General features: G+C 38.1%; 1 protein-coding gene across 3 annotated transcripts in view; it reads left to right on the top strand.

Annotated features, from left to right (window-relative positions):
* The first annotated feature begins 474 nt into the window (after positions 1 to 474).
* Positions 475 to 22,972, top strand: part of ECHDC1 (ethylmalonyl-CoA decarboxylase 1) — a 44,499-nt gene continuing 22,001 nt past the window's right edge. Inside the window, exons 1-5 of one of the 3 annotated variants that reach the window (XM_079939426.1) lie at positions 475 to 688; positions 2,914 to 3,117; positions 11,309 to 11,356; positions 14,910 to 15,131; positions 17,682 to 17,824. In XM_079939426.1, the coding sequence (XP_079795552.1) occupies positions 14,912 to 15,131; positions 17,682 to 17,824 (363 nt within the window). In that variant the 5' untranslated portion in view covers positions 475 to 688; positions 2,914 to 3,117; positions 11,309 to 11,356; positions 14,910 to 14,911. The remainder of the gene's footprint in view (positions 689 to 2,913; positions 3,118 to 11,308; positions 11,357 to 14,909; positions 15,132 to 17,681; positions 17,825 to 22,972) is intronic. The other 2 variants (XM_079939427.1, XM_079939425.1) reach the window with 2 other exon arrangements.

The raw sequence follows: 22,972 nt of genomic DNA, 5'->3' as shown, positions 1-22,972 counted from the left end.
ACACAAAAATGCCTTCTCTCCACTCAATAACACAGATGACATGTGTAAGAAGGCACAGCCTAGATAACTTCCTCTCCCCTCCCGTTTCGAAGTTCTCCTAAATTGGTCCTTCTCCTTCACTCTTTCCACGTTTACACAGGAGCCTGAAACAGCGCAGGACTTCGGGGCTTCCGGGCACCAGCCCCGGCCCTGCGTCGCGAAGCTCGGCAGATAGGAGCCCGCTTTCAGGGCTCACTCACGACACGAGCACCCGGCCAACAACGGGGTCTTCTGGGTCTGGGGTGCCCGCCCTGGAGCGGCACAGGATCGCCGGGAGAAAGAGCCGACGCGTAATATAGATAACGGGCCGCGGAAGATCAGAGAGCAGCGGGCGCTGCAGGTCGGGGGCGGGGAAACGGAAGAGGATCTGGGCGGAGCGGAATGGGGGCGCGGCGGAGCGGAAGAGGAAGTCGGCGCTTCTGGGAGCTGCGGGAACTTGTGGCCGTAGGAGCTTCACTTTAAGTAAGTACCGTCTAGGCGAGGACTCTAGCTGTCTCTGCGTAACGGACTTTAGTGTTTCTCCACAGGGATTCCAGACGGCGAGCCGCGGGGGTTCGGCGGCGCGGTCCGTGTGAAGCCGCCCCGCAGGCCCGCTGCCCTCTGCTGGGCGTGGGGACGCAGCGCACAGCGACGCAGAGGCCTTTGCCAGGTGAGCGGAGGGTGATAGGGAAAGACGAGTCGAACTTTCCTGGGAGAGTGGAGAAACAGCTGACATAAACGTTTTCAAAAGAATAGGGAGACCTGATTTCAGTGCACTAATTTAAATGCTGAATACTTTCCAGGCCCTCTTCTCAGCAGTGTTAAAAAAAAAACGACTAAAGAAAATAATTTAGGTGATACAGTTTAAGTTCACATTGACATGAAGTGGGCAGTCTCCTTTTGGAGACATGCAAAATAAGGTGGAAGGCAGGAAGCTTTTAAGGTAAAAATAAAACAGCCGTTTATTTTACTAGCAAAATGGGCTTATTTGGGAATAGCAGAGGAATTGCAATTCGAGACAAGCGAACTATAGGAAAAGCCATAGATAAGTTCAGCAAACAAAGGAGAGGCCCATTCTGTTACAGAGAAAAAGGATGAAGTTGGGAGGGGTTGTTCTGAAGAAAGTCCCCTGGTAGAAAGTGAGAGTTCAGGTGGTGATGGTTCCTCCTAGGCAGATTTGCTGGGTGAACAGGAAATCTTCCCTCCTAGTAGGTCTGTGAATGATGCTTTGCTGTTGGAGTATGTAATTAACGGGAGTAGTTGGTGCTTCTTGTGGTAGTGTGTGAGGGTTCCCCCTTCTGGACTCCCAGCTATTTTAAATGAGGTTTCCGCTATTCAGTTTGACATTTTCTGCTTTTCTCTGAAAGCATCGCTGATCAAGAGTCAGGTTTTCCATCTTCAGTGGCCTTTGTCTCTTGGTGCCAGGACTTTTCCTGGGTGTTGTGTCCCACCTTAAAGGGAAAGTGCACAGATTGAAAACGACTGAGGTCATGTTCAAGTAACAAGGAGGAGTACGAGGGAGAAATCTCAGGCACTTACCATCTAAAGTCTGTGTCTTCTTAAGGTCATAAGCGTTGCAGACCATTCTGATCATTTTGAAATGTTGAGCCAGCATTACCTGTTGGACACATCAGTTTTACAAAGGTGTTACAGGAAACAAACTACAGAACTTAAAATAGTTATACAAACCGTAATTAAAAGTAACATAACTCCAGGGCTTCCCTGGTGGCACAGTGGTTGAGAGTCTGCCTGCCGATGCAGGGGACGCGGGTTCGTGCCCCGGTCCGGGAAGATCCCACATGCCGCGGAGCGGCTGGGCCCGTGAGCCATGGCCGCTGAGCCTGCATGTCCGGAGCCTGTGCTCCGCAACGGGAGAGGCCACAGCAGTGAGAGAGAGGCCCGCGTACCGCAAAAAAAAAAAAGTAACATAACTCCAAATTTTATGATGGTCTAAACTAGGACCTTAGGCCTGCGGGTAGCCAGCTGAACAAATCATGGAGGGTCAGGTGAGACTTGTTGCAACCAGTGCTCTTTCTCCTCAATTCTTCCATGCAGTTGAGTTTCTGCTGCTCTAATCATGTTTTCTTTGGCACTTACTCGGACCTGAGGGAAAAAAGGCCCTTCCTACAGAGGCAGACATGGAGTCATGTATGCGTCCTGGAAGTTCCCACTCAAGGTGGCCATGAAGGCTTAGTAAAATGGATCAATGGGAGGCTTCTATTTTGTATTGAAGAGAAAATAGAACAGTGAATACAGCAACAGCACAAACTGAAAGAATTAACTGAGCGTGTTGGGAAGACAGGGCAGGAATAAGTATGGAGCAATAGCTTATGAGCTCTTTGCAAAAACAGCAGAACTTCAAAGACGTATTAAAATAGTATTGTTATCCCCAAAGAGCTGTTTAGAACCAAGTGTGTTATCCAGTAAGACAGCCTGTAAGGTTGCAAATTCAAAGACCGTGAATCTAGGTAAGAATCCCGAAACAGTTAATAGTCCAGATGAAAGAAAGACTTCAGTGAATTCTGAACCTTCTAACTCTTTAAAAAAAAAACCAAAATGCAGGTGAAAAGACTAATTTGTTATGGGGTCATGATGAGGTAGTTTCTGAAAGGCCATAATCAAAAGAAGAGGATTTGGGAAATACAAACAAGGGCATTGTCTTTCTGTGAAAGAGAGAGAGAGTAAAAACAAAGCAACAGTGAGAAAAAGGGTATACAGGCCTGGTCAGGTCATCTTTGGAAAGCTGTATGCCTCCGTTGTCAGCTGCTTCTCTTCCTAGTCATTTCAATTTGGAGGTTTCCAGTGTTTGTGTAGGACCACATGTCAGGTGCGGTCTTCTCTAGCTGTGAGATGTGTACTCAAGGTTCGAGTCCCTGAAGTTTGGCTGTCTTCTAGGTAGTGAGGAGGACCTGGTATAGTCCCTTCCAAGAGGATTCAAGGCAGTCTTTGTTCTTACTGATTTCCAATCAGAAGAGTGGAAGAAAATTGAAAACATTAGTCTGGAGAGGAGTAGCCAGACATTATTGGAGACTAGAAGAATTTAGGATCCAGTCCAGTGTGCAGGTATATGACAGAACCTTGGAGATAATTGATAGCTACGTAAGTGCAAACATGATTTTTCTCTCTATGATTGTCCTCACTTTTATCAAAGATAATCATAGTAAAACTAATTTGTTGGTATTAAACTTGGTTTGATTATTTACATAAATGCAGCAAGAATGGTGATTGACCATATAAGCTCTTTTTCAAAATTGTTTTGCTGGAATCTTGTAAGCAAGGTACCAGGCTGATTTATTTATTATTTTTGAGAAGTTCCTTAAAGCTGTCTGGTCATATCTGTCTATGTACGTCTTTCTTGAATATGATAATCCAGCCAAAGCCTTGGTAATATAGCCAATATTTCCAGTTGTGTCTTGTTATGAGGAGAACAGATTCTCATTGAATTTATGCAAGTACACATATTGTCATGAAAAACATACTTAAGCTTTTGAATTCTGGAGGGATCAGGACGGGAGAAAAAAAATAAATATTTTAACCTTTGTTACAAAGATACGTTTTTTTTTTTTTTTTTTTTTATGCGGCACGTGGGCCTCTCACTGCTGTGGCTTCTCCCGTTGCGGAGTACAGGCTCCGTATGCGCAGGCTCAGCGGCCATGGCTCACAGGCCCAGCCGCTCCGCGGCACGTGGGATCTTCCTGGACCAAGGCACAAACCCGTGTCCCGAACCCGTGTCCCCTGCATCCGCAGGCGGACTCTCAACCACTGTGCCACCAGGGAAGCCCAAAGATACATTTTCTTAAAGGAGAGGAAGAAAAAGGTCCTTTAAATCTAGTTCTGTGTAATATCTTACAGTTATCTAACACCTGCCTTCTAGAGTATTTGTCAGGATCTTTTCTGCGATGAAAGGTACTAGAAATGATATTTGCAAAAGCACCAGAGTAAAACAACAACTGTCTATAACTGACAAAAGACTTAAAAATAGTAATGATTAAAGATCTGATGAAGGTTCATTATGATGTAATTGACAAGTCAATTTGGTTATTTCTATGACTACATCTTTAAAATCATGGCTGATAACATTATGCCAGGACACATCAGAATCATAGGAATTTTCATACAATCTCTAGAACATTTAATAACATTCACGTATACAACATAACCTAAGAAAGTTTATCATCATTTATTTGACAAAGCTTCCCATATAATCTGACATATCAGATAAACCTGATTAACATCTCCCTTTTTATAAGGAGAGAGAACAAGTCCTCTGAGAAGTCCCAGGGGCCGTCTGGAGATTCCCAAAGTTATTTTCAGGTCAAAACGACTTAATTTAGAGTTTGATTTTGGGGAAGTGTTTCAAAAATATCAAAAGGTTTTGGACATTTGACCAAATAAGATTACTGAAGATTACAAAACACCAAGTATCTATTTAATCAAAATGACAAAAAGATTTCAAAAGACAAATAGAGAAGGTTACATAGCTGCAAAACAAAAAAAACCAAACCAAACCCTTAGCTCTTCTTTATAAAAAAGACAGCTTTTTAGAAAAGCACAGGAGATAATTTTGATAAAACACAAAAAAGTAAGGAAAAACCTTTCACAATCTCTTATCAGGAGCAGACCAATAGCCCAAGCAAACTATGTCCTTTCAGCAGCTGAAAGAAAATTAAGTTCCAGTTTTACATAAGTACACTATTGATATTAAAGCTTACTTTTAAAACCCTTATAGCAAGTATATTTAATCTTATCCTACTTTATTGCGTATAAAATTTCTTTCAAAAGATTCTCGTTTCACAAACCCTTCTACAGTTTTCTATTTACATTCAGATTTTGTCTTATCCTTTCCTTTTTATTCTGGCAACTATTTTACTTTAGGACAAAACTACTTCCTTTGCATACAGCGATGTTTTCCTTATCATTTCTAGTAGCTTTAATCATATTTATTAATCAGAATATATAACCCTTAGAAACTTTGATTTCTAGTGAAAACTAAGAAGTAAGCAATTTTAGAGTAGCAAATTTATAAATGTATTTTCTAGTTTCCAAAGGTATATGCCATTTTAAATAGTACAGTCTTTCAGTGTGACACAAGACATGGTTACTAAAAGACAAAAATTTAACTTTGGTTTCTCTAAAATAGAAAGCCAAAAGCAATAGATCTGTGTTCGGTAATTAATGTTTTAGTAATTTATCATGTTTGGAGAATGATCCAGACATTCAATAAAGATTTGAGTATGCTACTTTTTTTAAGGACACATATCATAAAACATAATTATTGCACCTAAACACTCTTACCCCATTTTCATCTATCTGAATTATTTGTTCCCAGCATTTATGTTTAAATTGCTCACAAAAACTTCATGAGACATTAGACAAAGTCAGCCATCAACTCAAGCAAATTTTTTTTCTAAAAAACTTGCAACAGAGATAACATGAACTTATTTGACTAGTAAACCCAAGTAGAATAAAAGTATTATATTTAATGCTGATAACTCTAAAGACATTCCTGTTTCAATTAGACTAACAAACTTAAACTAGCTTTAATGCCCGATATTTTCCCAGATCACATGAACCACAAAAGCATCTGTTTGAGTTTCTCTTATATTTCTGATAATTTAATTTATATAAGTACTTAATTTTTTTAGGCCAGTTAGATAGAACTGTTTTTATAAATTAATTTTGGCAGTACCATCTGGAGGTATAAAAAGAACACATCTATAACACATATATGGACGCACATAACATACAGACAGACACAGAGATCTTATAGCCTGGTACAAAACTCAAAGAGAATATTTGGATCCAAATTGTATCTCTGGCAGATGGACTAAGTTAACCTGTTTAATTGCATACTGTAAGGATCCTCTTAGAGCTGTCTTTTAGGAGTCCTCTTGTCTTTTTAGAAATTTCTGCATACCTATTAAAGAATGCATTCCACTGTCCTCGAGATCAGGTGTCCTAAATATTGAACCTGGGTTTGAGCAAACTGCAGTTTTTCTTTGGAGACATTACATCCCCTTAAGGTCAAACATTTTAACAGGTGGATGCTGTTTTTCTGTGAAGAAATTTGAGAAGGGGGGCAGAGAAACAGATTATCTACATAGTATAACAAAGTAGAGAATAGAAGAGTTTATCAAAAAATTTGATCTCAGTAGGAATGGATGTCAGTAGCTTGTAGGGATTAGGAACAATAGGGTACTGAGGGATAACGGTGTTATTTATTGTTCAGAGGTTCTGGACAAAGCTCCATCCCTGGCCTCGGGTTTTCTCACAGGTAAACTAGGGGTATTACAAGGAATGAGTTTATTGCTTTGAAGGCTTATTTATCTACTGTCAAATTCTAGAATTATTATTTCCTTTTTGGGGAGAAAGAAATCCCAGCATGATACTTTTCTAAGAAGTCTTGGCCTAATAAATGAATAGGGGGCAGAGGAAGTTAAGGAGGGAAGAGTGGGTATCTCTCAAAAGGCCTAAAAAAAGGCCTATTGCAGAGACTCCCACTATCTGAACCGTGTTAGTACCCATCTTGGAGAAGGGAAGGAGGAAGCCGGCACTGGAGGCAGGGCCTGAGACAAAGAAAATTGGAGGAGGGGAGAGAGAGACCTCAGAGGACATGTCTTTCTTTCTTCGTTTGAAACGTGCATGAGGTAGGACTGCAATTTTTAAATGTAGTACTGTCCAGAGTCCCTGAAAGGGCAGGGGGCGAACTCCAACATGTAGATTACTGGGATCCCATTTCTCAGGTTTTTTTCCTAGAGCAAAAGAAAATTCCTAAACAGTCTGCAGGTCAAATATCAGCACAGTTCCATTAGGAACAGCCTGATTCCAAACGAGTTGGGCCAAATGCTAAGTGAGTGAGTGCTCACAGGAGGGATAAAGCCTTTATACAGAAAGTTATCTAATGGAGGTTGTCTAAGTTTTGGTTTGCTGATGTGGGACCCATGGCAGGAGCAGCTCTATTTTGGGCCTAGAAATTGATTTCAACAGTAGGTAATGTTCCCTGGGAACTCTGTAATTGTCCTTCTCAATACCTGTATTAAATTATCTTGCTTAAGTAAAATTTGCATCCTTCATTTCATGCAGCCAACTTTTCGACAACAGCAAAAATGACTAACTCATTTTTGGTAAATGTTCTTTCATTATAGAATTCTTTTGAGCCTCATTAATCCTTTTAATGCTACACACACATATAACTGCGAAATCTGCTGGGGGAGGGAGGAGCATGGTAATAAAACAGAGGATCTTTTCTTGATATTTTATTGGTCTGATCTGAAAGATGAGCAGATCTCAGTTAGTTGGGGCACAGGCAGTGATCAACATTCCAAGAGGAGAGACCAGCTTGCAGGGAAGAATGGAACCGAAACAGGGTGAATGGTGGGAATAATAAACAGGGTAGGTAGAGTTGGTTTGTGGACAGCTTCTTAAGCCTTGTATGGCATTATGGATTCTCAAGCATTGTGTGCCAAATTATTACTGGTGAATATTATTTGTCAAGTACTGTACTAGGCACTGCAAGTGCCCTCTTACAGCTAAATCTAGTGGGAAGATTTGGTTAAAGAAGTCATTACAGGGAAGCGTGAGTGAGGGTTAATAAAGGATATAAATATTGTGAGAACAGAGAGTAAAAGTATTTGGTATAGTTTAGAATATTAAAGGAGATGACTTGGAGTCTGAGGAAGAAAAAAGTGTAATGGGTGGGGGAAGCACGTATTCAGAGGCTTGGAATGAAGAGAACACCTGAAGGATTTGAAAAACTGAAAGAAGTTCATGTTGGCTGAGAGGAAGAAGGGTATGTGTGGCACGTAATTAACCTTGAAAGGTAGGATAATAAATGACAGCCTAAAACCAAACTAAAATATGAGAAACAGGTCATATACTGACAGTCTAAAGTAGAATAGTTTTGATTTTTTGTTTACTCCCTGCGTTAAGCTAATTGTTTTCTTACTAAGTATGCGTTTGTGTTTATTGTCTAGATTTAGCAGTTTCAACACATGGTAAAACGGGTTATGCCTTCTAAGAGAACAGCTAGCTTAGATCCTGTGCAGGGAAGGGAGCTAGTTGATCACCTTTGAAGAACTTTAAAACAAAAGTGGAGAAAGTGAAACCTTTGATCTCAGATGTACACAGGGCTCTCTTCTCTTTTCCTTTTCCCATGGTATGGTTGTGAGCTTGTTCAGCTGGGCTGAATCTGCTTGTGGTAGGACAGCAAAGCATCCTGCAGGATGAGTTTTAAACATACTTTTTGTCCTGAAGAAAATTTATAAAATCAAAAATGCCTCCGAACCTTTTCGTTGCCTCTGATCCTGGGACAAATCCAAAATGCCGATTGCTTAACTACATGCTTATAAAAGACCAGAATCTCAGCCCTTGTTTGTTCACTTATACTTTCAGATAATATGGTAGTTTAATAGTGGTTTACACCTTGTCATCTTCTAAGTACTGAACTATTGTCTAATTTAATCTCTGAGTTTAGAATTGGGATGAAAGTATCCATAATAGGCTATTTCAAATGTCAAGAATTGGATCCCTAAACTTGAGATCAGCAAATCTAATGGGCTTAAGCAGTGCCCTTGAGTTTCTCTGGTACTAGTGTGTGGCACAGACAAGGGGATATGAGGGGAGGAGAGAAAAGAAAGGAGAGTTAGTGCAAGGGGGACAAGAGTGAGGGGGGAAAAGAAAAAAAATATGCAATCAATAGAGAAAAAGGATAATGAGGTTTTTATTATAAGGTTTCCATGGAAAAATCAGCATATCAGAGTTGTCCAATGAGGCAAAAATGTTAGTAACATGAATATTTAAATTTGTAATGATTTAAGTATGAGGAGATACAGATCTGATGATGTCTATACTAATTGCCCTTGTTTTGGTTATTGGAGGTAGGGAAGTGTGTGAAGACAGAACAGACAGACTCCTTACAATGAAAGAAGATAACATTTATTGAATCTATTATCCCTTCATAATACTTAAAAATGCTAATGATTTCATAAGCCTTACCCCTTCTTATTTTCTAGTTTAACTCCTTATTCTTTTCCCTAAACAGAATACTATGGAAAACAGGGAAATTTATTTATTTTTTTAAATAGCCATTTAAGTTCTCATCAAATTTCTTTGGCACAATTCTTTTATACTGAAGTCATGGTCAATGTGGAAGAGACCTCTGCCCCAACTGAATTTTCCATTGAGTGGTCTCTTCTATATATGACTTATCCCCAGGGGCAAAACATGCATAGAGCATATTCTAGGCAAAAGCAAGCTTGGTCATACTGTGTTTTGCTCTGACCCTCTATGTAGACCTCTCAGTTTTGTGAACTGATCTGGCAGGTGACCTTGAGAGCTTATTTTTCTTAGACTAGAAGCAGGCCTAAGGAACCCTGAGCCCTACTGCCTTTAACCTTCTTCAGATGCCTTCTGAAGATAAAGGCAGCCCCTGCTTCCATGTACCACACAAGCTGAAAAAGAAAGAGAGGAGAGGAGAGAGAGAACCCAGTAGAGAGGAAAAGGAGGAAAGGAGGGAGATGAGAACAAAGAAATCCAAAGTGGCAGCAGTGCCAATGGAAACAGTTTCACTCTGTTGCCTTCTACAGAAAGCTGTGGTACTTTGAATGTCGTTGGCTCAAAACCGATAGCATCTTCCTTTGAAGGAGGAGTGGGGAAGGTAGGGCAAAATAGGTCCAGTCATGGGTTCCCCATTTAAATTTGCCACGAACAGTTACTAGGTCTTCTTTAAAATTAATTAATTTTTATTTATTTTGGTTGCACCGGGTCTTAGTTGTGACATGGTCTTAACCTCAGTACTCACTGGGTAAATTGCCTTTCATTCCTAGGAAGTTAGAGAATGTAACAGGCTAGTCCTAACCCTTGTGAGGGAAATCTGGTTATATAGTTAAAGTAGGAAGAATACTACTAACCAGACCCTTGTAAAATATGTATTACCAACTACAGACATTATAAATAGGTAGAGCGATGTTTTGTTATCTATTACTTACCATCATTTCTTAAAAAGTGTTAGTATTTTCATTAATGATCCAATAGAGATTGTGTTGTATGCAAACCCAATTTGTAAACATGAAAAGAAAAAAAATATCAGACCCAAAGCTCTTGTCTGTTTTGTGAAAAGGAGCAGGGGCTCCTAAGCTAGGACTGACGGTGGAGTCGTGGTCCTGGATCAAACTGACCAGGGGCCAGTGAAAAGGAGATCTCCTTCTCTGGCTGACTGTAATACCCTTGAGCACTTGTAGCTACATATCCTGGACTTGCATTTCCTAGAATTCCAACAATGGAATAAACTTTTTCTATATGGCAAATAGAGATCTTTTATTTAGTTTGGGGAATGATGGTTAGGTACAGTAAACCCTGTATGGTAATAACCACGTTAGGTATCATTTAGTACCGCAAATATTAAATGTAAAGCTCTGTATGCTAAAGCCATGAATAAGATGTGGTCCCTACCCGTAAGAGTTTTTGAATTTACTGGAGGCAGGAGCTTCATCTCTAATTCGTTCTTATCTGGTTTCTGGCTGTACATCAATTTTTAAGAAATATCATTACCTTTAATAAGGACACTTGCTCAGTTGTCAGACCTGCCAGAACCTTCAGACACCTATGTGGCCACCAATGGCAATATCTGTGTTCTTTATTAAATATCTTCTATGCAAAAAACAGAGTACTTAGAAAACTAGTCTTGAAATCGGCAGTTTAGAAGGTTGGGAGAGATTACTAGCAAAGGTAGAGACCATCCCCTCTAAATTTGGAATGATATCCTTCAGTTAAAAAAATGTTTAGTGAGAAATGTAGCATACATGCATATAGTGAAAAGAGCATAAGAAGAGTTTAAAGAAAGGCAACAACAAAAAGAAATACCTGTGTATCCATTACTTAGGTTAAGAACTACAACACATTCATTCTGAAACCTTACTTTTTCAAAAGTATGTTAGGTTAGCTTTCTTCATTCTTCATGTCTACATTTATTTTCATTCTGGCTAACTGTAATACAACCTGATTTCAAAGTAAGTAAATGAAAGCAATCTTTTATAGAAGTAATACATGAATAGTAGTGTCACACAGTTTCATATAACCTCATAAATGTTTTGATTTCATCCGATAGCCTTTATGTAAAGTATGTTCTTGTCTATTCAAAAGACTTGTGATTCTAGGCGGCTATTTAGTTACCTAAAATAGTGTCTCAAGTTTTAAAGGTTTTTATAAATTGATAATTTGTTTTAAAAAATTACATGTATTTATTTGGAGAAAAAGCAGAGTGAGAACTTCAAGAGCTTTCCTGTTGTTTCAGAATTTGACAGCAAGCAGGTCACTCTCTAGAGGAAAGCTTCACATAAAGGTAAGCTTTCATTACTTGTAAAATGGAAATGTGGGCCCTATTTTCTGTTTGTTTTCTAGATTTGTTTTGTGAGGGTAGTGGGACTATATAATTTTCATTCTAATATATTAGTGCTAACGTAATCAGGTGAAGAACTGATACTCTGGAAATATGTAAGATGAGAGTATTTTGAAAGTAGATCCCTCTGCCAATATTTTGGCCACAAGACACTGCAAAAAAAGAGCTGATCTGAGTTTACTTCTTTCTTTGGTTACTCCCCAGCAGAACTAGAATGTTGCTTGATTTTTGTTCTACTTCTGCTTAGAATGTTAAAACTTGGAAAGAATTAAGGGAAATAAAGTATAATCCCATGCACTGATTTAATGTCTTTGGATCCATTTCTGCCTATAGAAAATTCTTAGACTTCATGATAAAAGTTTATTGGTGAAGAGAAAAAAATCCTTTTATGAAGTTATGGCTATATTTTAAATTTGATGCAGGTCTCTAATAGAGCTTAATAAAAGGAGGTATTTTGTTCTATTTTCAACTAGAGAGTTGAATATTATTGCTGAGTGTGTATGTATTTTGTTTCTTTGATAAAACTAAAAATACTTTTTTTTTCTCTCTGAAATAGCTAGTTAGCAAAGGGGAGATCACTAAATAGGAACTCAATAAATACCAATTGAACTATTACCAATTATATCTTACCAAATGCTCTTATCATATGCATGTATGTTTATATACTAGGATCCCAGTCCTTTGAACTTCTTGGCTATAAAAACCTATATACACATGGTGTAATTTACTTAATGGCTTTTATGCAAAGAAACTATTCAACCATTTTTTATTCTTAGAATGAAGCTATTTACTTTAAATAATCCAAGAAAGAATACTGTCCTGTTTTAAAAGATTTATCTTAATTGCTAATCTAGTTATTATGTATGTTTTTTGCAATTTGTCTTTTAAAAAGCAAGGAAGGCTTCCAAGCTCATTTTGAATGATATATTTTGACCTTATTTTTCCCACAGACTTTGATCACTGAACTTGAATCTAGGGATAGTGAAAGGGGAGATGAAAAAGAAAGAACAGTGGTTGGGGGTGAGAGGGCTTTTTGCACATTGCTGGAGTCGTGAGCATACATATAAATACACATATATATCTTGTCCTGAGAATATAAGTTTTGCTAATTTAATTTATTTCTAGCCCCATTGCTTGTAATTTCTCAATAACTCCTGAAATTTTGAGTGTAGATTTCCTCTGCTAGCTAAGAGAATCTTGAGAGAACTTGATACTTATATTTAGTTGATAATTTAGGAAGCCTCCAAAATCCTTGTGTTTTTTCATAACTCTTTCGTACTTTTTAATTAGTAAAAACATTGTATTTCCCCCCCCATCCCTTTCATTTCCCATAGACCTAAATTTTCCCACCTTAATCACTTTATTTCCCCTTCAGGTTCATTTTTTAGGTTCATGCTCAAGTCCTGAGAAGGACTAATTTTAAATCTTTTCAATTTCTTTGAAAATGTATATGAAGATTTGTACTTCTGGGGGCATACAGTAGAAAGATAGCTCTGATCTTAAGGTGTAGTATACAACTGATTGGTGACCACTGTATTCATCCAGGTACATAGGTTTGAACTATGTTAGTCATAGAAGAAGTAAAGGATGAGAAAAATACAAAAGGTTGCATATGAGGAATGAAGGTGGGGAAGGAGATTGGGTTTTCCGCTGTGGCTTTCTGGGTTGAGGATACTAGGGAAGGAATAAAGTAGTTACAGGTTTTAAAAGTGTGAGTTAGGTTTAAACAGTGATTTTGAGAAACCTGTGGTACATCTAGAGGTGAGGAGTAAGGAAGTAGATTTTTGTTTGATTTAGGAGGACTTGGGCATAAGGTCTCAACTAGAGATGGAAATGTAGAATTTGTTGTCTTACGAGTTTTAATAAAAACTGTAGGCAAATGAATAAAAGAATTCCAACAAATTAGTACTAAAAAGGCAAAAAAATGAGCAAGAAAACTTGAAGAGGCACTTTATAAAAGATGATATGCAAATAACAAGCATATGAAAATGGAGCTTGACTTCATGAGACATCATAGAAATGCAAAGTGATACCACAATGATATACCACTCTCTAGAATGCCTAAAATGGAAAGAAAGGAAAAAAAAGACATTGGCAAGTGATAACAGGGTTGTGGAACAACTGGAACGTTCACTAGCTGTGGATGTGAAAACTCTTAGGCAGTATCTTTTAAAGTGAAATAAATGAACAGATGTGATCATTATGACCAGTGGTGTACCCGGAAAATGGCTGTGGGGGGGGCGGGGAGAGATTGATATGTAGAGTTTGCTAATACTCTCACCATGGTTAATTTCAAGCTACCTATGGTTTAAAAAGCAACTTGCAAAATTCTTCAGTGTTTAACAAGCAGTTTTAGCCAGCTGCTGCCTGACCCACTAATTCCATTTCTAGATATAGCCAGCAGAAAGGCATACTTGTTGACCCAAAAGACAGATACTAAAATGTTCACAGCGGCTCTACTTGTAATGCCAAAACCCAGAAACAACCCAGATGACTATTTACATTAGAATAGATGAATTGTGATATATTCATATAATAAAATACAACAATGAAAAGAATGGACTATTTAGAATCTAAGTACACATAATAATAGTAATGGGTGTCACAAACGTAGTTGAAACCAGACACAAAAGAATATTTACTATATTTTTCAATTTATATAAAGTTCAGTAGCAGGCAAGCTAATGTTGGTTATTAGAAGTCAAGATAGTTGTTATTTTTATTTGGAGTCATGTTCAGTTTCTTGATCTGAGTGCTATTTACTTGAATGTATTTACCTTGTGAAAATTCATTGAACTGTAACCTATGATTTGTATAATTTTCTGAACGTATTTTTTATGTGAACAAAAGTACTTACATAGGGCAAAAAAGCATTTGGGCAGATAGGAGATTACCCAGAGATGAGATATATAAAGTGAGAAGAGTGACAGAAGTTTGGGGAATACAGAAACCACACACATACATTCCTATTTCTTTGCCCACTTTCCTCAGGACCCATTCCAGCTTTTTCTATAAAGCATTACATAAGGTAAGGATAATGCTAAAAATAAATTTTCTGTTAGAGACTGGAACTGCTCTGTAGCATTTCTGCATAGAGATTGTTTCCAAGGGAACTTCTGGACTGAATTTATTCTTAGATTTAGAGTTAAAGGAAGAAGAACTGCTGTCATGAGGAAGACTCCCTGAAGGCAGGAGATGGTGCTAACTACAGAACAGCAACATTTTTCTAAATCCTCCTAGTGTGTTGGATCTCAGTAAATGCCCTATAACTACGTCATCATCTCCTGATGATATACTGAAATAATGTAACTTATATCCTTTGGTTTGAGAAGCGGGGGGGAAGGGAAGCAATCCTATACACTTCTCAGAGAGTGTTTTGAGAAGTAGGGAAGTCCTCCCAATAAACAGAAAGGTCTCCCACTAAAGCCTATTAATGTATAATATTCTAAAAGTGTCTGTTTATCCAGACTACTGCATACTTATCTTTCTTTTCCAGAAATGGCAAGACATGTTTTGAAGACATCACCTATCCCTATGAAGACAAAATTGCTACATCAAATAGGATTGTCACTTTATAGTACCTCTCATGGCTTCCATGAGGAAGAAGTGAAAAGAAAACTTGAGCAGTTTCCTGGTGGATCCATTGACCTTCAGAAGGAAGACAGTGGCATTGGCATTCTTACTCTGAACAATCCAAGTAAAATGAATGCCTTCTCAGGTATAGAGAGCTTTCTTTTGTTAGTTAAAAAATGACACTAAATCTAACCTGCTGTCCCATGCTTTTATCCTTAAATCTGTTGAAGAATTCTTGAAAGTCATGGTACTCTTTGTAGAACATGAGAAAACAAAACAAAACAATCACCTGAACCAGGAACTCTTTTACTAATTGTGAATATTTTAATGTTTTTAAAAAATCCGTGAGTATGGATGTTGGTAAAAAGGAAACCATCAAATTAATCTTGATTATTTTTTCCACTGAAATTTTAAGTGCTTAATAACTTCATTTGTTTGTGTTCAGCTAATGTCACTGGGAGACAAAGGGAAGGATGTTTCAAAGATTTTACAACCTAAAGAGAAAAGCCTAAAATGAGAAAAAAATTATTTAGCTTAAATTTTTTTTTCTATGAACTGAAATAAGACTGTCATTTTAACCATGTAGTTCCAATAATCACTGAGAACACTGCACTTGCCTACTTGTTGCCCCTTTCTAGCTCTGAGATACAGGTAAATACCTTTTATTTACTAGGCAGCACTCTTGGCATATAAGAATTTTATATTTAAGAGACCTCAAGGTCCAGGACCTGTGATAATTTGTAATTTTTTGCCAAAGCTCAAATTTGAATTATCCTACCATGAGGTTATACAAGAGCTCATGAGTTACCTTCCTGACTACCCAGCACTTGTGTTTCCAGGTGATTTTGGCAATCTCTGTTTGTTAGTTACATACTTATTGTGGGGGGAGCGAATTATATTTTATAGTAGCATTTGAAATATTGGGTTCAAAAATATCCCAGTAAAGTTTCTTGTGTCTATATATAATCCTACTTATACACATAACTCAGTAGACTGTAAACTTTGTAAATTATTAGTGGTGGGTCTTTAAACACAAGATGACTTTTCTTTACATTCAGCAGAATTCAGAGATGTCTCTATTAATGTTAACCAATAGAAGTATAATGCAGGACACAAGTGTCAGCTACATATGTAATTGAAAATTTCCTAGTAGCCATATTTTTAAAAAGGAAAAAGAAAGGTAAAATTAATTTTAATAACATATTTTATTTAACCCAGTGTACTCAAAATATTTCAACAAATGACTGATACAAAAATTATTAATGAGGTATTTTCCTCTTTTCTTTTTTCATACCAATTCTCTGAAATCTGTTATGTATTTTACACTACTGTTACCAAATCAGGTCTGGTTGCTTGCCACTCAAAAATCAATACTCAAGAGACAGATGTTGGTAGAAAGGAAAGTAGCTTTTAATCAGAATGCTGGCAATCTGGGGAGATGTTGGATTCAGTTGTCCCCCAAAAACCAGCTCTGAAGATTCTGCTCAGCCATGAAAGTTTTAAAGGGAAAAGGGGAAGTAATCTCAGTCATTGAGATAAGGGGTCAGAATCGTCGCCATCCCCGAGTGTGTGCAGGCTTGTTGACTTCTTGTGATTTTTCTTTAGATGCTATCTTGTTCACACAGATTTGTTCTCGAGATTTCTGAAGGGGAAGCTAGGGAAGAGATGTGGTCATGTCTTAATTACTTATTCTTCATTTCTACTTCTTTGATCTACGGAAAGAGCCAACAGGTTAGGCAACGTATTGTGTGATCAAAAGATCTGAAAGTTGTGCTAGGGCCAGAGATGAGTAGAGGATGGGGGTGCCTGGCTTAAGGTTAGTGACAAGACAAAAGGGGCCTCCTGTAGAGAGCTCTTTCTTGCAAAGAGGCCTTTCCTGCCCAAAGCTGTTCACACTACTGCACATCTCAGTTTAGGCTAGCCATGTTTCAAGTGCTCAATGACTACATGTGCGTGGTGGCTACTTTACTGGACAGTGCAGCTGCATACCCTCAACTGGTTCAGAGAATAAAAGCCAGTTTTTATATTAGCCTAGGAAAAATAAAATTAGAAAGGTAAGACTGCTCGAGAGATTTAGACTAGATAAATACTTGTTTTAACTTACTACTGAATAGCTACAATTTATAATTTATATTAGTAAAACTTTTTATTCAAACGGAAACAAGTATTAATTTGATGCCTAATATTTAAAACTAATACAAGCAGAACTGCTTTGATTTGGATGATGGTGGTTGGGTTGGGTTGGGTTGTGAGATGATGAATTAGCCCCACACCACACAACTCTCAAGGCCCTTGTTTGAAAATCAGCCAACCAGATACTCTTTAAGGTCTGTTTCAACTCTTACGTTTATTTTACAAAGTCAAAAAGATTATTTTAACTACTGGTACAGATTTCTCATACTTAGGGCCAGCATTATTTTTTCTACCTAACCACATATTTATGTGACTTCTTAATTAAGGGAGAGAGAGAGAGAAAGAGGTCACTATCAAGTTGTAAACTTTTAAAGCAGAGACTGTCATGCTTGCCTCTTTTGTATATACTCCTTAGTACCAACATGATAGGCATTTGATAGACATTCAGTAAATATTTGTAAAATTTGTGACCTAAGAGTCTTGTTTGACACCTTACAGTTTCTGAATTATTTCTATTTGTCCAATATTTTATGTGTTTTTGACTCCCTCTCCCCTCTGGCAGGTGTTATGATGCTACAACTTCTGGAAAAAGTGATTGAGTTGGAAAATTGGACAGAGGGGAAAGGTCTCATTGTCCACGGAGCAAAAAATACTTTCTCCTCAGGATCTGATCTGAATGCTGTGAAAGCACTAGGAACTCCAGAGGCAAGTATTGTATGAATTATGCAATAGGTTCTACATGTTTGTCAGACATCTGGGCTAAGATACTTATGTTCTACTTATATGGTTATTATCATGACAGCTTTTCTTTAATAGCTTTCCAAGGATCCGAGTTTTTGTTTTGCTTCTTAAAGTAAAGATTAGCTTGTAATAGTGTGAAGTAATGAGGAATAAAGTGAAGGACAGGAAGACTAGCAATAAAAAGTTCATTATTAAAGCCAGCAAGGATTTTAATTTTTTAAGTGGAAGTCCCTTAGCATCTCATGATAAGGAGTTTTCCATGAGGTACCTAGCATAGCTTTGGCACATGGTAGACTTCAAAAAATGCTAAGAGTTAAAAAATTTTCTTTTGAATTATGATTACAGAAAAGGAATCCGAATCATCTCTCATTATCTGTCCTCCGAGCAACCTGTTTTTCTTGAATTCAGCTGTCCACTAACATCCCCTAGGCAGGGAAAAAAAAAAAAAGAGAGTGAGAGTGAGAGTGAGAGAGAGAGAGAGAGAGAGAGAGAGAGGAGAGAGAGAGAGAAGAAAAAGAAAAAAAGGTATCTGTTGCCATTTAATTATAGATGTGAGCTGTACGTAGGTAATAATGTTTTAATATTATTGCACAACTCTCATACCACTCTATGTAGTATAATGATCTCTATTTGCATAATATATGAGGAAGGATCTCTCTTTTGGAAATTTTGATAGATTTGTATTTGAATGCTGGTTTCAACATTTTCTGGCTAAGTGATTGGGTAAATCACTTACTCTTTCTAAGTCTTATTTTCCTAATCTATAAATAAGAATTGTATATTTCACAGAGCTATCGTGAGGATTTAAGATAATATATATAAAGTGCCTACTAGCATGGTGTCTGAAAAAGGTAGCTATTATTTTTATTTCAAAGATCGTCATCCATAATGATCCGTAATTTGTAGCAGCACTAGCCTTAAATTTGTAATGCCTCTGAACGGTTAGAGTGAAACTGCAGAAATGCATCTCGGGGCGGGGGGCTCCGAGGAGCTCTGGTTCTTTATGTCTCAGATTGGAAAGAATTCAGCAAGAGGCAAAGTGATAGATAAGAAATGATTTATTAGAATAGGATGCTTATAGGTTTACAAGCAGGCAGGCAGGAGGGTGCTGCCCTGAGAACTTAGTAGGCTACAGTTTTATAATCAAAGGAAAAGTGGGGAGGGGGAGAAGACCACCTTCTTCCTCATTCTTGAGTAGACATCACACTTCCAACATTGGTTCCTCCTCCATGTCGGGTGGGGGATTTTTCTTGTCCCTACATGGTCAAACTGGGGCTGTCATAGTGTAATGGAAATGAGCAAAAAGGTGGTAACATATACTAAAATATGATAAATCATCTCAGCTTTCAGTATAATGTCACCTTTTCCTTATATTTTTATTTTCAGTGTATGCAGAGAAGCATGTCCTAGAAATCATTAACTTACTGACCTCACTGGACAGGATGTGGGTCTCAATCCACCATTATTTTATTGTTTGGGGCATGTGTCATGCTTCTGTTGCATGATTTTGTTGCTAAGCAAGCCTGCTTGGTTTTGTGGTGAAGCAAACCTGCTTTCTTGAGTGATCATTACCTTACAGGGTCTCCCATGCTTTGTCTTTACTTACAATCTCCTAGTGGGATTAACTATTTAATCACCTACTTTGTCCCTTTAATCTGTCCCTATCAAGAGCACTAAGCTGCGGATCTGAATATATGGATTCTTGCCCAGGCGTTACTGATAATTAACTATGTGACCTGCAAGTCATTTGATTATAATTTTTCATTTCTAGAATAATTGTATTGCTAAGCACTTTACTTTGTTCACAAAAGATACTATAAAGATATTGTAGAATGAGATAATAGATTACTGTGGGTCTGGTGTGTTGTCAGCGTTGGGCTGTACCCTGCAGGCCTGCAAGGCCTGTATTTGCCCAGCTTTAAGACCTAAGAAAGAGCCCCGAGTCAGTGACAGAGACATCAGTGGTTCAGTGGATAGGGGGAGCGTCTGAAGCAAGGTCCTGGAGCAACACCTCACCATCTGCAGCAGATGGCGGGTAGGACAGGGCAGGACAGTCTTCACTCCAAGGGCAAGGGGAGATGGGAGATTGCCAGTTTTAAGGGGAATTAACCTCAGGTTGGCTCATTGGTTACCAGGGAAACTAGCAGAGGGGCACGCCCCTCACCACCCCTTTGTTAAGAACAGTCACTAGCTGGGGCCTGGGGCAGGTATGTAGGAAGGTCAGTCATGTGAGTAGGGTGTAGGTAAAGCAGGCACTGGTGGAGCAGGGAATGTATAGAGAGCCAGAGAACAGCCATCTTGAGTGGCCTGACCTTCCAGTCAGATAGGAAAACACCCCTAAAAATGTGAAAGGTTATTTTGCTTTCTTCTAGTTAGAAGGTTGTTGCTGTCTAACTAGATCATGTGGCCAGGAATTTTTCCCCTATAAATGTAAAAACTAAAAGTGGAGACATGCTAATTGTTTCACATATATGTAGCCAGCCTGATGTAAATCATGTAGAAAAATATGTATCATTTTTTTTCAGACTTCAGGTAAGGGATCACTAAATAAAGTTTATTCTTTCCAGTAAGGACATTCTCCAAGTAATCTGCTGTCTTGAACGCCTGCAGTAGAGTAAGATTGACTTTTGATCAACAGCTGAGAACTCGGGTGGTGTTACCCCAATGCTTAAATAACACTGCCGGTGTTCGTCCCTTGTAGCTGCACATCTGCCAGTCTCATTAGAAAAAAAAATCTGGAATTGTGATTCTGCTTTACAGTGTGTATGCTTCAAGCCCAGATTGGTATTTAAAATACCTTATTTTATTTAAAGCATTTTTTTGTGTAGATGGTTCCTTTATTGTACTTTTATGAAACGTTCTTAGTCATAGTTATAGGAAATATATAGCATGGAAATAAACAATTTGAGTAAATTCTCTTTATGGATAATATTAAGAAACACAGTAATATTTATAAAGTATGGTATATTTGTCACATGATGATTTTTAAAATTAATAAGTGGAAGCAGTTTACATGAAGTTCCTGTTAACTGTTTCCATTTCTCATATAGAACATATTCCTGTATGCCTGAGAAGTAACTATAAATGTGTGTAAAACTGAAATTTTCAATGGCCTTGGGACTTTTGAGGCTCATGCATGTTTGTGAATTGCAGCTGCACGTATAAACGCATCTGTCCCTCACAGCTGAGAGATTCTGAGATGCTTAACATGACTTTAAGTATAAACAGCCTTTCTCTCAACAAAGCTCTTCTTTATCTAATATACTTACTCTTTGTTGTTGCAAATGCGTCATTGCATCTGCTTATTTGGTGAATTTACTCTTCTGAGGGTGATGAGATAAGTAGAATAGATGATTTTAGTAATTGGGTTACTTTCCCTTCTCATTATAATAATATACATGAAAGTGATTATTAAATGGCTTTTTTAAAAAAGATAATTATGTTGATGTTTTTGCCACTGTATGTTTTCAGTTTTGAAAAAATATTTTATTAATGAAAATTACCAAATATAAACAAAAGTAGACATGTCGACTGAAAAAAAGTGCATGACCTAAAAGTTGAGAGTTATGTATTTTTCAGCCGACATTCTTAGGACTTCAAGCCTGGAGACAGCATCTCAAATAACCCTGAGAAACTGCTCCGAGGAGGTGAGGGGGAACCGGAATATATAGGAGTATTTGCAGCAAAGGGCAGGTAGTCGGAATGTCAAAAGTTTATTGTTAATTAAAGAAAACCAGATATCTCAAGTTAAGGAATTTACTGCTTTTCTATGTATAGGGAGGTGCAAGAGTCTAGGCTCATTGAAATCATTCCTTTGATAGGCACTTCAGCTATCTGGGGCCAGTGTTCTGTGTTTTCTCATCCTGAGTTTCCTTAAATCTGCAGTGTTGGGGTGGCTGCAGTCTAATGACTGCTAGATGGGGGGCATTCCTTGTTTCCATCCCGAGTTCCCTCAGGGTTCACCATCAGCAGTGGCTGCTGTGACTGATGGCTGTGACATCCTTTGTTTAGTGATATGACAGGCAATATTTTTCTTCTCAGACTAATACGTTGAAACCCTCATGTACTCATAATAGTATCAACAGTCATCAACATTATATTTGCTTATCTGTCATTCTAGTTTTTTTTTCTTTATGTATGTGGTCTCCTAAGAGGTTGGTTTCATATTGGTACCCTTTGTTTAATGAGCAGGAAAAGAGCTCTAATTGTTCCTATTAGGCAGTTAATCCTTGGTTGAGAAGGTCCAGGCAGGGAGATGAATTAGCATAACACAAGCGTTAGCCCTGAAAAGTTATGGGACAGAAAAAAAGAATAAAATAGGAAAAAATCTAGTGTAAGTATTAACCCATTTATAAGATTTGAACTGATACTATCAATGTTCTGCAGACTAAAAGAAGTCTTTTTTCAGAGGGCAGAAATAATCAAAATCCAATTAGAAGCTTCAAGATTTGGGGTAATAAAAACCTGCTTACTCTGCAGTGAATGGGTTTAATGCCTCAAGGAAAAGTCTGGCGTTTTAGAAACCTTTATACTCTTAATCTAGCTGGAAGATAATATCCTCCTTTGTCCGCTGACCTCCCTTGTTACTTTTCTACCAGTCTGTTGCCCCCTATTTCTCTGTTGCTTAAATTTCCACAGCGACCTCAAAGTTCTTGTCTAACTTCTTTGCTTTTGCTATGACTGTTGTACAGTTCCATTGTAGCCTTATTAATTTGTAGACAAGCTATTATAATTTTCTTGAAACCCTTCCATGTATTTTGAGGAAATTAATATATACAACAAGCGCTTAGGGAAAAAAAAAGAGGCTCATTTATGGTTATGTTACTGTAAGGGGCACCCCTTCCAGGGCCCAAGAGTGGACTCTTGTCTAACACTCGGAATTGAATTGTCCAAGGAGACACCTGTACTGACAAAGCAAAAGACTTTACTAGGAAGGGGTGCCTGGGCAGAGAACAGCCAGGTATAAGGAACCCAGGAGAACTGCTCTGACACGTGGCTTGTAATCTCAGGTTTTATGGTAATGGGGTTAGCTTTCCAGGTTGTCTCTGGATGATCGTCTTGCTTGTGCCCATATTTGGCCCACTTCCTGGCAGCGCATACATCTCTCAGTCA

This window comes from Stenella coeruleoalba (assembly GCF_951394435.1).
Source record: "Stenella coeruleoalba genome assembly, chromosome: 12".
NCBI classification, from domain to species: Eukaryota; Metazoa; Chordata; class Mammalia; order Artiodactyla; family Delphinidae; genus Stenella; species Stenella coeruleoalba.
This window is presented reverse-complemented; position numbering and strand designations above follow the sequence as displayed.